General features: G+C 44.9%; 1 protein-coding gene across 3 annotated transcripts in view; it reads right to left on the reverse strand.

Moving 5' to 3' along the window:
• Positions 1-16,061, reverse strand: part of ZMYM5 (zinc finger MYM-type containing 5) — a 78,665-nt gene that overhangs the window by 26,493 nt on the left and 36,111 nt on the right. For all 3 annotated transcript variants that reach the window (XM_068526859.1, XM_068526860.1, XM_068526861.1), the window contains exon 5: positions 5,597-5,665. In XM_068526859.1, the coding sequence (XP_068382960.1) occupies positions 5,597-5,665 (69 nt within the window). The remainder of the gene's footprint in view (positions 1-5,596; positions 5,666-16,061) is intronic.

Here is a 16,061-nt window from a genome sequence, read left to right on the forward strand (position 1 = left end):
CAAACGAAAAGGATCCAGCAGAGACATAGTTGGAAGAATCTGGAGAGGTGACCGACCAATGAAGCACAGCTCTGAAAGCAGATGAGAGAAGAGGAGGAGGAGGATGCGTGCACAGCTGGTAGTGAAACTGATCATGAACAAAAGTCACCTTTATCTCAAAAGTGAGAGGGGGAAAAGGTAAGTGTATGGCTGTCCCTTGGTATCCACGAGGGGACTGGTCCCAGGATATCCATGGATGCTCAAGTCCCACAGTTAGCCCTCCGAATCCAAGGTTCCATATCTGCAGATTCAACCAACCCTGGATCATGCAGTACTATAGTATTTACTGAAAAAAATCTATGTATAAGTGGATCCGTGCAGTCCAAACCCATGCTGTTCAAGGTTTTGTGCAGTTGTAATTAGAACGTATATAAGTATGTAGAAATAATAGATGGAAAGCTGAGGTAAGTTTACACATGCTGGCTTCAATTTTCTTAGAAGCTCAAGACAGTGAAGGAGGTAGGATCTGTATGGGTGTTGAATAATAAAGAAAAGTCACTCATACAGCAGTCATCATTCAATTTTAAACATCTCATATTGAAATACGCTAAGTAACATTCTATTCTAAAATTTTCCCAACTAATTTTAAGTGATAGTACTTACAGTCATACAATCAGTAATGTTTATTCTTAATAGGTACTATGCCGTTAAATATAGCAATTCAGTAAATGCTTATAAAGGTGAGGCAGGAACTATTCTTTTTCCCATTTTATCCATCAGGAAACTAAGACTCAGAAGATAAGAAGATTAAGTAATCCGCCTGGCCCGCTCAAGTCTCCACTGCTGGAAAGGGTAGAGTCAGGACTCAAATCCAAGAAATCTGACTCTATAATCTATTTCATAGCCACTACATTATATGCAATTACTGTATACAATTTTTTTAAAAATTACTTGTTTTATTAAGATGAGTGAATTCATTAAAACAAAATCAACATTCAAATAACTCTAGTTCAAAGATAAAGAAATAACAAATCTAAGGAACCAGTTTAAAAGGGTTACAAAGGAAATACAAAAATTAGGATCATGGTTAACACTCATCCAGTAAGCTTATTATGTGGTTGATTTTCAGAGAAAAGAGGCAATAATTCAGCCTAAACTGAATTATGAAATATAAGAGCTGTTATATATGAATTCTCTCAGTCCTTTCTGTATTTGAATAAACCTAGAACAGAAAAGAACAATTTTTGGAAAAGAGCTATAGCTGACTCCACAGTACCCTCTGGTGGCTGTTAGGGCCTATCTTAATCTTCCCAAAGAAAATAACAGAAAGAGCATTCTTTATGCTCAGCTCATTGTAGTCATCTATTTCTGATAAAAGATTAAGTATTCACCTATTTTCAAATTCCAGATTGTAAAAAACTTAAAACCTAACCCTAACCACTATTAAAAGTCATTGTGTATACAATTTAACCATCACTTTCTTAATTCCATAAACATAAGACTACAAAAAAATTTTAACCATTTCTATAATATTATCTAAAAAGAGAAAAAGTTAGAGTTTAGCTAAGACGCTGAGCAAATTACCTCACTTCATTGAGTTTTACTTTTCTAAACTATAAACTGCCAATGGGGATAAAAAGGACTCTGAGGTTTTAACTGTGGTAAGTGAACTTGCAAGTCCCTAGTCTCTCTCTGCCTGTACATATTACAGAGTGCAAAAAATGTTAAATTCCTCTCCATTGAGAGGGTATTCAGGCAAATACTTTGCCTACACCTTAGGATTTCAACAAGTGTCTAGTTAATCTTAAATATTTACCTAGTCTTCCTGTGGTATCTGATTCATCTACAACTATTTAATGTTTAATTGATTTTCATTTTGATGCAATGAAAATTAATATAAAATCAAAGGAAAATCCACACAGAGAAGTGCAGAATCTAATGGGCGTTCCCTGGTGGCCTAGTGGTTAGGATTCCAGGCTTTCATTGCTGTGGCCCAGGGTTCAATCCCTGGTCGGGAAACTGAGATCCCACAAGCCTCGCAGCGCAGCCAAAAAAAAAAAAAAATTGTCCTAAGAACAGAAAGTTAGGCTGAAACCCGAGCAAGACTCTTAAACGCAAACTATCTCTAGGTTGTGGGTAACAACCCTGCAAAGTTAAGAAGGTATTTAATTAGGGGTAAAGACAAGAGTTAACACTAAAACAAAGACACAAATAAGGGTAGTTTGTCCTATTGTGTTTACTTTTAGTAACAACTCATAGCAGTTTTTATTTCCTAAAGGTTGCTACAATTATCTTTTTTTTCAAAAATTATGGTAAAATATATACAACATAAAATGCCATTTTAATCATTTTTAAGTGTGCAGTTCAGTGTTAGTTTTTTAAATATGGTTTTTTAAAGCTGCAAAAATTTCTGCTGAATTCTTAAGTTATAACTGAGTATCATGAATTTTCCTGAGATCACCTTCTATTAAAAAAAAAACCAATTGAATAATTTAGTAGCCATTCAATATTCAATTATGTTTGTGTACAATTAAGTAAAACTTACATATTAAAACGAATCAGTTAAAAAAACAGCTGCTAAAATAGAAATGGTGTGATACTAATATGACAAGATTAGTACGTGATGAGAATGGTAAACTAACCTGCTCATGAGTCTTCAAATGTTAAAATCACCAAGAAAGTATTTTCAATTATTTAATTATTGCTTCAAATGTTCATTTTTTGGCCACCTATAAGCACACCTATATTTTTGCGACTCTATAAAAGATAAAGGATGTATGCTATAAAAACTTGTTGAACACTAATGAGTTCTAGGACACGTTCTACGGCACCTCTGGACTTACACTGTCACAGAACAGATCTTTCTTAATATTAAAATATTTATATATTTACATAAAAATAACATCAATTCCAAAGCCAGCTTCATGATAGTGAGATATACTACAAGCATTCCCATTTAAAATCAGAAACAAAATAAAGGTGTATGATGATTCTGGAGGTTTTACTCACAAATGTAACGAAACAGGAAAAAAGAAAAATCAAATGAACAGTTATGACAAACAGCAAGAGAATTACTTAAGTGTCTAAGTACAAAACTACTATCTAGAAATCAATAGCCTGGTAGGGATTAAGACTGTAGACTGATCACACACAACTAACTTCAATCCCTTCTAAAACCCCCATAACAACAGTAAAGTTCCTACTGACAAGGAAAGGAAAAACAAAGAGAAGAAACAAAAGGAACAAAATTTGATAAGCTAAAGAGCAGGTGGATAAGCTGTTAACCAACTCTGCCTGAGACAGCCAACCTCTAAAATCCTGATGGAAAAGGCTGAGAAACATCCTGACTTAACGCTGCAGAATCTTCACGAGGCTCAAAGCCTATAAGGGAAGCAGGTGGCTAAAACAGGAGGATGTGAAATCCCAAATCCCTTCCCTCCCTCCCTCCACTTTGGTGATGACATGTCTTTCCCCACCCTGGCCCAAGCTCTAGACTTTTATTCTTTGGAGAGGAGAGAACATAAGGTCTTTGTCTCAGGTTCACCAGGCACTGGTGAATGCTTCAATAGCATGCATATGAAATGCCCCCTCTCTCCCTTGATTTCCAGAGAGCTGGCATCCAGACTTCTATCTTCCAAGCAGCAGACTATTCCCTGGAAAACCTCTTTCTCCGAAACACTCCTTTCTGTGGAATTAGGAACCCGAAAAAAGGAAAGACCTAAAAATAACGACTTTAGAGATTCTCCATCAATTGGCCAAAAAAGAACCATCCTACAGTGAAGCGCCAAGCTGAAAGTTCCATTCACTCTTCCAATCTATTCTCCATTTCCCAATTCTTAATCATGAGTAGACCTGTCAAGAATTATGAACTATCTGGAAAAAGCTTCTCATAAGAAAAATAGTTGTTAAAAGAGAAAAAAAAAAACAAAAAACAAAGGAAAGAGAAAAATGCAGGAAAAAGAAAACAGAGAATGAAAACCCACAAACTACCAGTAGTCTAGACAGATACATGACAAGCAAAAGACCATATAAAACTAATATCTCTAGTATAAAAAAGAGCTTTTGGAAATGAAAAGCTTAGCAGAAATGGAAAGCTTAGTAAAAGGGTTGAAAGATAAAGCGGAAGAAATATCAGGAAACAAAACAAAGATAAGAATTGCAGCCACCATTAACAATGTGTGTGTGTGTGTGTGTGTGTGTGTGTGTGTGTGTCCCACATAACTTATGGGCTAGGCGATTTACAATTTTCATAGCAATCGGGAAGACAGACACAATTTACTCACTTATAAAATGTGCATAATAAAAATGTATTTAATTGAATAAGACGTGCATTTACTGACTCTTATTTAGTTTGCACTTGCCAAAGTAATAAGAGAGCAGAGATGTAAACCCCAATTTGGCTGGCACTAAACCTAGTCCTTTGCACACTGCGTTCAACTACGCTAGGAACACGCTGCTGAGAAAAATGGCTTTTCTAAGTGGTAACACCTGAGTCAGTGACTTGATCTCCTGCCAGTCTTTTAGTCCCCACTAGTTCCCTTTCCCTATGAAGGTCCCTCATAGCTCTAGCATCCTACCCACATCCCTTCATCTCACAAAACTATCAAGTAACGTGAAATATCACCACTTCAGATATCCTATGAACATGACCCAGTTGAAACAATATCCATTCCTAAAAGCTGTCTAACTAATGAAGTGTGCTGTGACGCGTAACAGCCTACGTGCAAAGCCAAGTTTGTCAAGGATTTACAAGGGCAGAGGGAAGGCAGGAACACTACTACGAGAGATGCACTAATCACAGGTTTCTTTTTGATGACCAGTGGAAAACTGATCCGAAAGGACAAAACAGTCAGGACCTAAGACTATACAGAATCCCAGATAATACATGGAGAATAAGATTTAGAAAAAAAAAAAAAAATCATCATTTTCAGACTCTTAATAAAATTATTGATTCAGGCAAGGATTGGTGTTAAAGCCATTAACTGAACAGCTAACAGAGCACTAGACATTTTATTGTACCAAAGTGAACAGCACATAGGTTACTTCTCAGTAACAAGGAAACAACACATTAACTTCATAATGGAGGCTGTCACTACCAATTCCGTGGTCAGTCTCAGAATCACGGCTAGGGTGAGAACTAGATTATCTCCTCTTTTTTTTTTTTTTTTGAAAGACTATCTCCTGACGTGACCCTGGCTAGAGGGCTGTCAGGGTGCGTAAACACAAATCTTCCTCAAAGAGACGACAAACGCACACAGAAGTATCGCCTCCATCGACCTGACAACAGCACATTCAGTAATTTTTCTTAATCCAGCGATGAAGAAAAAAATTATTTCTATCCATAAGCCAAAAAAAAAAAAAAAAAGCTAACCAGAAAGACTGAAAACGGAGCTACGTTTAACTCTTGTTTTAGAACCCTGGAGAATACAAGCGGTGTAAAATGTCAGCGCCCGCTCCCAGCGCGTTCCCAGGGATCACCCTGGCCTGGCTCTGGCGACAGGGCCCGCCCCAGAAACCCGCTCTTCGCCTGCAAGGTAAGAGAAAGGCAAGCGCCACGGAGGCGTACCCTGGCGCGGCGCTCACGGTACTCGACAGAAACGCGGGGACAACTACTCACAGTGGCGACGCGGTCCTCCTCAGCTTCGGACACACGTCCACCAGACTGGCCTGAAGGCGATTCCTGGTCCTAGAATGAAGAACGACAAATGATTTAGTCCTAGCCGAGCTGGACGTAGCACCGGCTCGTAACCACCAGCGAGACGGAGCAAAGGGACAAGAGGTCAAGGCGTCTCCGCGCTCTCCCCCCCTCCCCCACCGCAATGCCGCCGAGACGCCAGGTACAAACAGCAAGGCCCCGCCACGACCACACGAGACTACACGGTCCCTACGAACAACAGGAGGGAGGCGGAGGGCGAGCGCAGCCTGGACGCCAGCGGGGAATCCTATCCCCCGATTCTGCCCACCCTCCGCCGTCCCCGTCGCGCCGGGACCCACTCGCGGGCAGCTCGCGTCGCCGCGGGGCGGAAACCCCCGCACTGGCCCGAAGCCCGAGACCTGCCCGCTCCGCGTCCGCCATTAGAAACTCGCCCAGATAAACTGTGACGAGAAGACGCGGCGCGCCGCGGCCCCGGCGGCAGAGGAGGGGACCGGCGCGGGCGGCCCGCGCCCTCACCGCCAAACTTGGGGACCTCGCGCCGTCGCCGCCGCCGGGACGGTGCGAGCGCGGCCCCGAGCGCCCACGGAGGCGCCCCTCTCCCCTGCCGCCGGCCCCCGCCGCGGGCGGCCCCTAGCGACCCCCGCCGCCGCCGCCGCCGGCGGCCGCCTCACCCGGCCCTCGCGGCCGCGCCCGCACTCCCGCAGCCCGCGGGCCGCCCGCCAAGGCGCCTGGGACATCAGCGGAGCCGCCGGCAGCCCGAGGCCCCGACGCGGTAGCGGCGACGGCGGCCGCGCCGCGGGGCGCTTGTCCCGGGTCGGTGGGAGGCTCCGGGGGCCGCCCTCACCCATCTCCGCCTCCCGGAGCCTCCGCCTCCGGAGGCTGCGCCGCTCCCGGCCACCCCCACTGTCGGCAGTCCTGGGCTGGAGACTCGGCGGGGACAAGCCTCACCCGGTTCTGGCTGCGGCTCCGCGGAACGAACCTCCCCGCCCCCAGCCCTCCCGCCCTTGGGCAACAACCGCAACTCCGCTCCGTCCAGTCCCGGCTTCAGCGCGGGTGAGGAGGCGGACGCTGCGGCCCCGGCGTCGCGGCGCGGCCCGGCAAGCCCCGCCCCCCACGCCCTCACTGGGGGCAGGAGAGGGCGGGCCGGGCGGCTCGCGCCCGCCCATTGGCTGCGCCCACCTGCCTCCAGGACCCCCCCTCGAGGGGGTGGTCCGACGCCCTGTCCATCAGGCGCAGGCCACACCCCCGCACCTCTATTCCACCCCCACCTCCTCCTTCCCCGGCCCCACCCCGGCCCGACCCGTGAGAGTCAGGTCGCAGACTCGCGTGCCCGCCGCACCCCCCTCGGCTTGGCCACGGGCGGCCCGAGGGCCTGAGCCGGGCCGCCTGCCCCCACAGCGGCTGCGAGCGACGCCGCCCGAGGATCGCCGCGGCCTTGATGTCCCCCACGCCCTCCCTGTCCAGTGTCTGGGAGCCCCGTGAGGGCCGAGCGGGCAGGGGCTGCGGCGACTGGGGCGGGAGCCGGGGGCCGAGAGGCCGGCGGCGGGGGGACCCGCGCGCTCCGAAAACTGGAAGCGCTCTCCCTCGCCTCAGCCCCGTGGGGAGGCGTCCCTCGCTCCCGTCATGGCTGCGGGAGGAGACGACGTCCTCCATCTTGTCGGGGCCGCGGGGGGAACTGGGGGCAACTCCGACTCGTCCCGGGAAGCCCGGGCTGAGCCCCGCCGCCCGGCCGCGGGGACGGCGCCCTCTGCCGGCTCTGCACCTGGCCCCGGCCGGCGCGACGGGGCCCAGCCCGGATGCCGCTCCCGGCTCGCGTAGGAGGCGAGCGGGGAGGCCGCCCTGGCGGCCGTTGGTGGGACTGCAGCCGACGCTGTTGGTTTTAATAGAAGTTGGTGAAATACCGTATGACCATGATATCTGGAAATACGGCTAACGTGATTTTCCTTCTTTTTTAAAAACAGATTGAGCCCCCTTTGATTATTTCTTCTGGAGAATAGTAAAGGCACAGGTTTACTGAGTGACAGACACAGATCAACGAAGGCAAAAGCACTGTTAATGGATTGATGAGAGTCCCGTGTAATCTAAGTCCTGTGGTACTTACTGTACCACAAGACCATCTTGACTCAGAAAATGCAGAAACACCCTTCATGATAAAACCACTCAACTAACTAGGAAGAGAAGGAAACTACCACCACAGAATAAAAGTCATGTATGAAAAACCTCAGCTAACATTCTCGATGGTAAAAGACTGAAAGCTTTTCCTCTAGGAACGGGAACAAGGCAAGCATGCCACTTTCACCACTACTATTAAACATAGTACTGGAAGTTCTAACCAGAGCAATTAGGTAAGAAAAAGAAAGGAAAGATATCCAAATTGAAAAGGAAGAAGTAAAATGATCTCTCTTTGCAGATCATATAATCTTACATACACAAAACCCTAAAGACTCCACAAAAAAGCTTTTAGAACTAACAAATGGGGACTTGCCTGTTGGTCCATTGGTAAAGGATCCACCTTACAAAGCACGGATCGTGGGTTCCATCCCTGGTCAGGGAACTAAGATCCCACATGCCGAGGGGCAACTAAGCCTGCATGACACAACTACTGAGCTGGCGCGCCTCAACTAGAGAGCCTGTGTGCCACAAACTACAGAGCCCATGTGCCTTGGAGCCTGCAGGCCACAACTAGAGAGAAGCCTGTGCCCCGCAATGAAGAGCCTGCATGCGGCAACAAAAGATCCCGCATGCCTCAACGAAGATCCCATGTGCCGCAACTAAGACCCAATGCAGCCAAAAATAAATAAATAATTTTAAAAAACTAATAAATGAATTCAGCAGAGTAACAGAATACGAACTCAAAACCCAAAAATCAGTTGCATTTCTGTACACTAACAGTGAACAACCTGAAAAGGATATTAAGAAAACAATTCCAGGGAGTTCCCTGGTGGTCCAGTGGTTAGGACTTGACGCTTTCACTGCAGTCGCCCGGGTTCAATCCTGGGTCAGGGAACTAAGATTCCGCAAGCGGCACGGTGCAGCCAAAACAAAAACAACAAAAAAATAATTCCGTTTACAGTAGCATCAAAAAGAATAAAATACCTAACTAACATAACCAAGTAGATGAAAGACTTACGCAATGAAAACTACAAAACATTGCTGAAGTAAATTTAAAAAGACATAAATAAGTAGACATCCTATGGTCACGGATTGGAAGACTTAATATTGTTAAGATGTCAGTATTACCCAAAGCAATCTGTAGATTTAACGCAATCCTTATCAAAATCTCAGTGACATTTTTACAGAAATAGAAAAATCCATTCTGAAATTCATATGGAGTCTCAAGGGACTCCAAAGTGTCAAGACAATCTTGGAAAAGAAGAAAGCTGGATGACTGACACTTCCTGACTTCAAAACTTACTATAAAAGTTCAGTAATCAGACTTCCCTGGTGGCACAGTGGTTAAGAACCCACCTGCCAATGCAGGGGACACGGGTTCGAGCCCTGGTCCGGGAAGATCCCACATGCTGCGGAGCAACTAAGCCCGTGCTCCACAACTACTGAGCCTGTGCTCTAGAGCCCAAGAGCCACAACTACTGAGGCCTGCTTGCCTAGGGCCCGTGCTCCGCAGCAAGAGAAACCACCGCAATGAGAAGCCCGTGCACCGCAATGAAGAGTAACCCCCACTCTCCGCAACTAGAGAAAGCCCACACGCAGCAATGAAAGATCTTGCATGCCTCAACGAAGATCCCACGTGCTGCAGCTAAGACCCAACACAGCCAAAAATAAATAAAATAAAAAATTTTTTAGAAATGACACAAATGAACCTATCTATGAAACAGAAATAGAATCACAGACATAGAGAACAGACTGGTGGTTGCCAAGGGGGAGGGGGTTGAGGGAGGGATAGAGTGGGAGGTTGGTGTTAACAGATGTAAGCTTTTATATATAGAATGGATAAACAACAAGGTCCTACTGTATAGCACAGAGAAGTATATTCAATATCCTGTGATAAACCATAATGGAAAAGAATATTTAAAAAAAAAATATATATATATATATATGTATAACTGAATCACCTTGCTGTACAGAGTAATTAACAAAACATTGTAAATCAACATACTTCAATTAAAAAAACAAAAAACAGTGTGACTCTGGCACAAAGTCAGACATATAGAACAATGCAACAGAATCCAGAAATAAACTCAGGCATACATTGTCAATGATTTTTGACAAGGGTGCCAAGACCATTCAATGACAAAAGAAGAGTGTTTACAATAAACGGTGCTGGGAAAACCAGATATTCACATGCAGAAAAATGAAGCTAGACCCTTACCCAACAACACATAGAAAATTAGCTCAAAATGGATCAAAGACCTAAATGTAGGAGCTAAAACTCTTAGAAAAAAACATTGTGTAAAAGCTTCACAATATTGATTTGGCAATCATTTTTTGGATATGACACCAAAGACACAGGTAACAAAAGATAAAGCAAATTGGACTTCATGAAAATTAAATTTGGGGGGCATCACAAGACACTATCAACAGAGTAAAAAGGCAACCCACAGAAAGAGAGAAAATATTTGCAAATCATGTATCTGTGAGGGATTAATATCCAGAATATATAGAGAACTCCTGAAACTCAGTAGCAAAAAACAACCCAATTATAAATGGGCAAAGGACATAAATAGACGTTTCTCCAAAGAAGATATACAAGTTGCCAATAGCACATGATAGGCTGCTCAATATCACTAATCACTAGAGCACTGTAAATCAAAACTACAAGGAAGAATGTCAGCGTTCAATTTCTGATTCCACATCTAAGGCACTTGGAAGTTGCCACTTTGTCCTAAAAACAAATGAAAAGCTAAATAGACTGAAAAATCGACAACTCTTCCAGGATCCATAAGTGAGTTGAGGACACAAGGCAAACCACATCCCTCAGGAGTGGAGGAACAGACCGTCCAACACAGGGAGTCCTGGTTGGCCAGAGCAAGACCGGGAGTGGAACTGCCCATGCGAACTAGTGCTATGGTCGGAAAACCTGAAGAGTGGCTGGAGGCTCAGTGTGGATAATTTTTTTTTAATATTTATTTATTTTAATTTTTGGCTGCATGGACTCTCTAGTTGTGGTGCGCGGGCTTAGTTGCCCGGCGGCATGTGGGATCTTAGTTTCCCGAAAGAACCTGTGTCCCCTGTGTTGGAAGGCGGCTTCTTAACCACTGGACCACCAGGGAAGTCCCTCAGTGCGGATAATTTTGAGAGTTAAAAAGCTGAAGAGGACCCAGTCGGGGAGCGGGGGCGGGTACAGTTCTGTGAGTTTTACATCCAGGAGCTTGACCAGGTTCTTACAGTAAATATCAGGAAAAATCCCTTCTTGCTTCCTGCAGTGGGCAGGAAAAGGGAACCGTTTTGAAGCCAGAGCACACCGTTCTTTTTAACAACCTGCCCTCAGGAGAAACTATGTAACCAGAGCCTAACCTGACCTGGGGGAAGGGAAACACCCAGCTTCAGCCCCCTCTGGCCTCTCACCTGAGAGAAGGCAAATACCCAACTCACCCCCACCCTGGCCATCCTCTCCCGGGAAATGGTGAAGAAATAAAACAACAGAGAAACGCTTGTGAAGTTCACAGGCTCCCTAAGACCAAGACCCAGTCATAGGGCTTTGGATGGCTTCCCCTCTCTCCCCACCTCATTACAAGGGGCCTAATCCCAGCAGTTCCTTTCACCCAGCATATTATGTCTGACAATCAAGACACATAAGGCACACCGAAAGGCAAAAGACAGGGGTAGGGACTTCCCTGGTGGTCCAGTGGTTAAGACTCCGTGCTCCCAGACGTAGAGAACGGACTTGAGGACAAGGGGAGTGGGAAGGGTAAGCTAGGACGAAGCAAGAGAGTGGCATGGACTTATATATACTACCAAATGTAAAATAGATAGCTAGTGGGAAGAAGCCGCAAAGCACAGGGAGATCAGCTCGGTGCTTTGTGACCACCTAGAGGGGTGGGATAGGGAGGGTGGGAGGGAGATGCAAGAGGGAGGAGATATGAGGATATATGTGTGTGTATAGCTGATTCACTTTGTTATAAAGCAGAAACTAACACACCATTGTAAAGCAATTATACTCCAATAAAGATGTTAAAAAAAAAAAAAAAAGACTCCGTGCTCCCAGTGGGGGCCGGGGTTCAATCCTTGGTCAGGGGACTAGATCCCACATGCCACAATTAAGATCCCGAAGGCCGCAACTAAGACCAGGCGCAGCCAAATAAATAAATATTGGGGAAAGAAAAAAAAAAGACGGGGTAAAGAAGGGCATTAATTAATAAAAGAGTCGATTTTCCAAGAAGACTTACAGCCCTTAAAGTGTACATTCTTCTCAAGCTCATATGGGTAGATCACTTTCTGGGTCATTGAACACACCTTAAATTTAAAAGGATAGAAATTCTACAGTGTCTGATCTTAGACCACAGTGTAATTAACCTAGAATTAAATAACAGAAAGATAACTGGAAAATCCCAAAACAAACGGGGACTAAACAACACACTTTTAGATAACACGAGTCAAAGAAGAAATCCCAAAAGAAACTAAAGTATTTTGAACTAAATGAAAATGGAAATACAGCTTACCAAAATTTGTGGGATACAGTGAACGTAGTACTTAGAGTGAAATTTATAGCACTGAATGCATATGCTGGAAAAGAAGAAAGATCTAAAATTAGTCAACTAAGTTTCCATCTAAGGAAACTAGAAAAAGAAAAGCAGATTAAATAAAAAGTAAGCAGAAAACAAGAAATAATAAGAATTAGAGCAGAAACCAATTAAATTTGGGCATAGCCTACTTGAAATAGACCAATTCCTTGAAAGACACAACCTGCCAAAACTCACACACGGAGAGACAGACAACCTGAATGCTGTGTAATTAAAAAAAAAAAACTTGAATAAAAAGTTTTTAAAAAGTACACATGAGCCAACTTTAAATGGGTCTCACTAACTGTAGTAGACTGAATTATGTCTCCCAAAGATATCAGTTTCTAAACCCTGCAGTCTGTAAATGTTTCTTTATATGGCAAAGGTTTGCAAATGTAATTGAATTAAGGGTCTTGAATTAGGCAGATTATGGGAGAATCAGTGTGGGCCCTAAATGCAGTCACATATATCCTTATAAGAGGGATCCTTGTAAGATCTGACACACAGAGAGAAGAAAGCAACGTGACCATGGAGGTAAACGTTGGAATGCTGTGGCTCCAAGTTAAGGTGCGTGGTAGCCGCCGGAAGCTGGAAATGGTAAGGAATGGATTTGGGCTAGAACCTGCAGAGGGAATGAAGCCCTGCCAACACCTCGCTTTTGGCCCGGTTAAACTGATTTTGGACTTCTGTTATCCAAAACTATGAAATTATATATTTTTTAATTTAAAAAAATGCAATGATTATTCCCCCGTGTCTTTGGGTTGGAAACCCAGGTAGGACTTAGCTGAGTCCTCTGCTTCGGGGTCTCACGAGGCTGCAGTTAAGGGATTGGGGGGCGGGGGGGCTGCATTCTCACCTGTAGGCGTGACTGGGGAAGACCCCACTTCCAAGGTCATTCAGGCATTTACAGCATTCATTTTCCGAAGGCTGTCTGACTGAGGGCCCCAGGTTTTTGCTGGCTGTCAGCTAGAAGCTGTCTGGAAATCCCGGAGGTGGCCCACGAGTCCTGGACATGTAGGTTCCACCCAAATAAGGGCTCATTTCACTGAGCCAGCAAAGAGAATATCTCTGCAGTCTGCTAAGTGGGGTCCTTATATAATGCAGCCTAATTAAGAGGGTAATATCCATCACCTCTGCCATGTGCCGCTGGTGAGGCTCGAGTCACACTAAAATCGTTTTCCACTAAAAACCCCAGGCTCCCTGGAGAAATGACTGCATCAGGTGTGGGGCAGGAAATGTATCAGATGATCCTGGAACATCTTGTCATAACAGAGAGCAAGGAAACATGAAGGATGACTCAGATCATAGCGAAAGGGCTTAGGAGCAAAGCTGAAATGACCAGGGTGACACATTATGACCATCAATAAATGATAACTACAGAGGATTAAAACCATCATGTATGTTTCAATCCCTGAATTAATCACGTGCTCATCCTAATAAAATAATCCCTTTGAAGGATAATTGTAAAATAATTCATCATCCTGAAAACTGGTAACTAAAGAGAAATAATTGATTTTTTTTTTGCTGTAGAAACTGTATCTCAGAATTAGGAAATTACTAATACAAAGATTCTCTCTGTAGATATTCCAACTAATAAAGTAGTATAAAAATTTATAAACTGTAACAGGTGTGTAGTGAACGGAGGTCTGGCCTTTACCCTCAGCTCTTGGGAGGTGATCTCTTGGTCTACGAAATAAGGGGAGTCTTTGTCTGCCTGTGGCTGTGCCACATCTGTTCCAAGCTCAGGAGGAAGTGGAGACAGAGGATTAGCCTAGCCACCAGAAAGGGCTGGAGACTAGAAGTTAATTCTGCCTACAGGGGCAGAGTGTGATTGATGGCTAATAAAAATGTGGACACCAGGAGTGTGGTGAGCTGCCTGGTTGGCTATACTGTGTGCACACATCACACCCGCGGGCGGGGAGGCAATGCCCCCCATGTTCCCACATGGGGAGAACAACCAGAGATCTGCCTTTGGACCCCCGCACTTCGCCCTGGGTGGATTTCACCTGTATCCTTTCTCTGTAACACACCGTGTTACAGAGAATAATAATAACTTATTATTACAGAGAATAATAATAATAATAATAACTTCCTGTGAGTCCTGCCACCTTCAAGGCTAAGCGGAGCCCCCAGGAAGACCCCTCACCCGCAGGGTCTGTAGGGTGTGGTGTGACCATAACTCTCAGAGTGTCGGAGAATGCTTGTTAGGGTGGCACCAGCAGAACTTTCTGGAAATCTACTCACTGGCACTTAACTAGAATTCCTGATGCTGTGTCCAGGTAACTGACTGAGGTCTCCTCCCTGGAGCTTGCTGGGATTCACTCGGGTTCAGCGGGTCACTCCTCCTTTGGGGTTGGCGCCAGGGAAGATGCTGCCTCCGTCCCCTGCAGCCTCGGCCCCGCAGAAGCTGGAGCCCGTGGGGAATGGACCCGGGGAGGCCCCGGGCTGCAGGCGGCCTAGCGTGCAGCGCGGGGTCTGGAGGGCAAACATCCGGCCGGTGCGAGTCCTTTCCTTCCTGCAGTGCGCTCTCCCGCGCCCCCTGCCGGCCGCCTCGGCGTCGTGCCGGCTGGAGGAGAAAAAACACCGAAGGACCCAAATCCATTTCACCCGGGAGGCAAAAGGGTGAATTTGGAGCTGAGAGGCCATCAGTCCTAACCAACCCGGGTGACATCATCCTGGCCCGCCCGCTGTCACCGCTGCCTGGTGGCCTCCTCAGCCACGGAGGCTGACCGCCAGGCCATGGCCTACACCTCCTGCCACAGGGGTTGCCTTAATTTAACTCTCTTCCAATTAGACATGATCCTTATCACACTTTTAATTCATGCAGTGCATGATTATTTATATTTTCCAGCATATATACACATATGTTTTCTTCCTATTTTCTTCTCCTTTTTATTTTTTTCTTTTATGCACATGTTCTTTCTCTACCATGCTTCCTGAATGCCATTTTTCGGTTCTTGTTTAAAATTCCTGCTTGTTGAAATATCGCATATATTCGTTCTTTCAGTGAGGGGCAATGAGGGGGAAACCGCACAGCCTCTGTCATGGGAAGTGTGTGTTTGCTCTCACTCTTGAAACGTCGTTTAAGTAGATATAGAGGTCTAAGTCGACCATTGTTTTTCCTCAGCACATTAAAAATACTATTGCATCATATTCAGATATGTATTGTACCTAATGAGAAGTTTATAATTATTATAATTTGACTTTTTTGTATAAACACTTTAATTTCTCTTTTGGAAATTTTTTTGTGTCTTAGATATTCTGTCACTTTACTATGATTTTTGCTGTGAGGACTTCTTTTAATTATCTTGTGCAGAACTAAGTATGCTTTTTCATTCTGGAAATTCATATCTTTCTTTAATACTGGAAAATTCTCAACTATTTTAAAAAATATTGCCTCACCCTACTTATCCCTAATTTTTCCTTCTGGATCTCTTATATAGACATATAAAAACTTTCTTAAAAATTTTTTTTATTGTGGTAAAATACACATGACATAAAATTTACCTTTTTATTTTTTTGGCCTTGCCCTCAGCAGTGAAAGTGTGGAGTCCTAACCACTTGACAGCCAGGGAATTCCCATAATTTACCATTTTTAAGTGTACAGTTCAATGGTATTAAGTACATTCATATTGTTATGAAACCATCACCACCATCCAGCCCCGTATTTCACTTTGTAAAACTGAAACTCTGCCCCCCGTTAAACACCATCTGTCCGTTCTCCCCTCCCCCAGCTCCTGGTAACC

Source organism: Eschrichtius robustus, chromosome 18 (assembly GCF_028021215.1).
Source record: "Eschrichtius robustus isolate mEscRob2 chromosome 18, mEscRob2.pri, whole genome shotgun sequence".
NCBI classification, from domain to species: Eukaryota; Metazoa; Chordata; class Mammalia; order Artiodactyla; family Eschrichtiidae; genus Eschrichtius; species Eschrichtius robustus.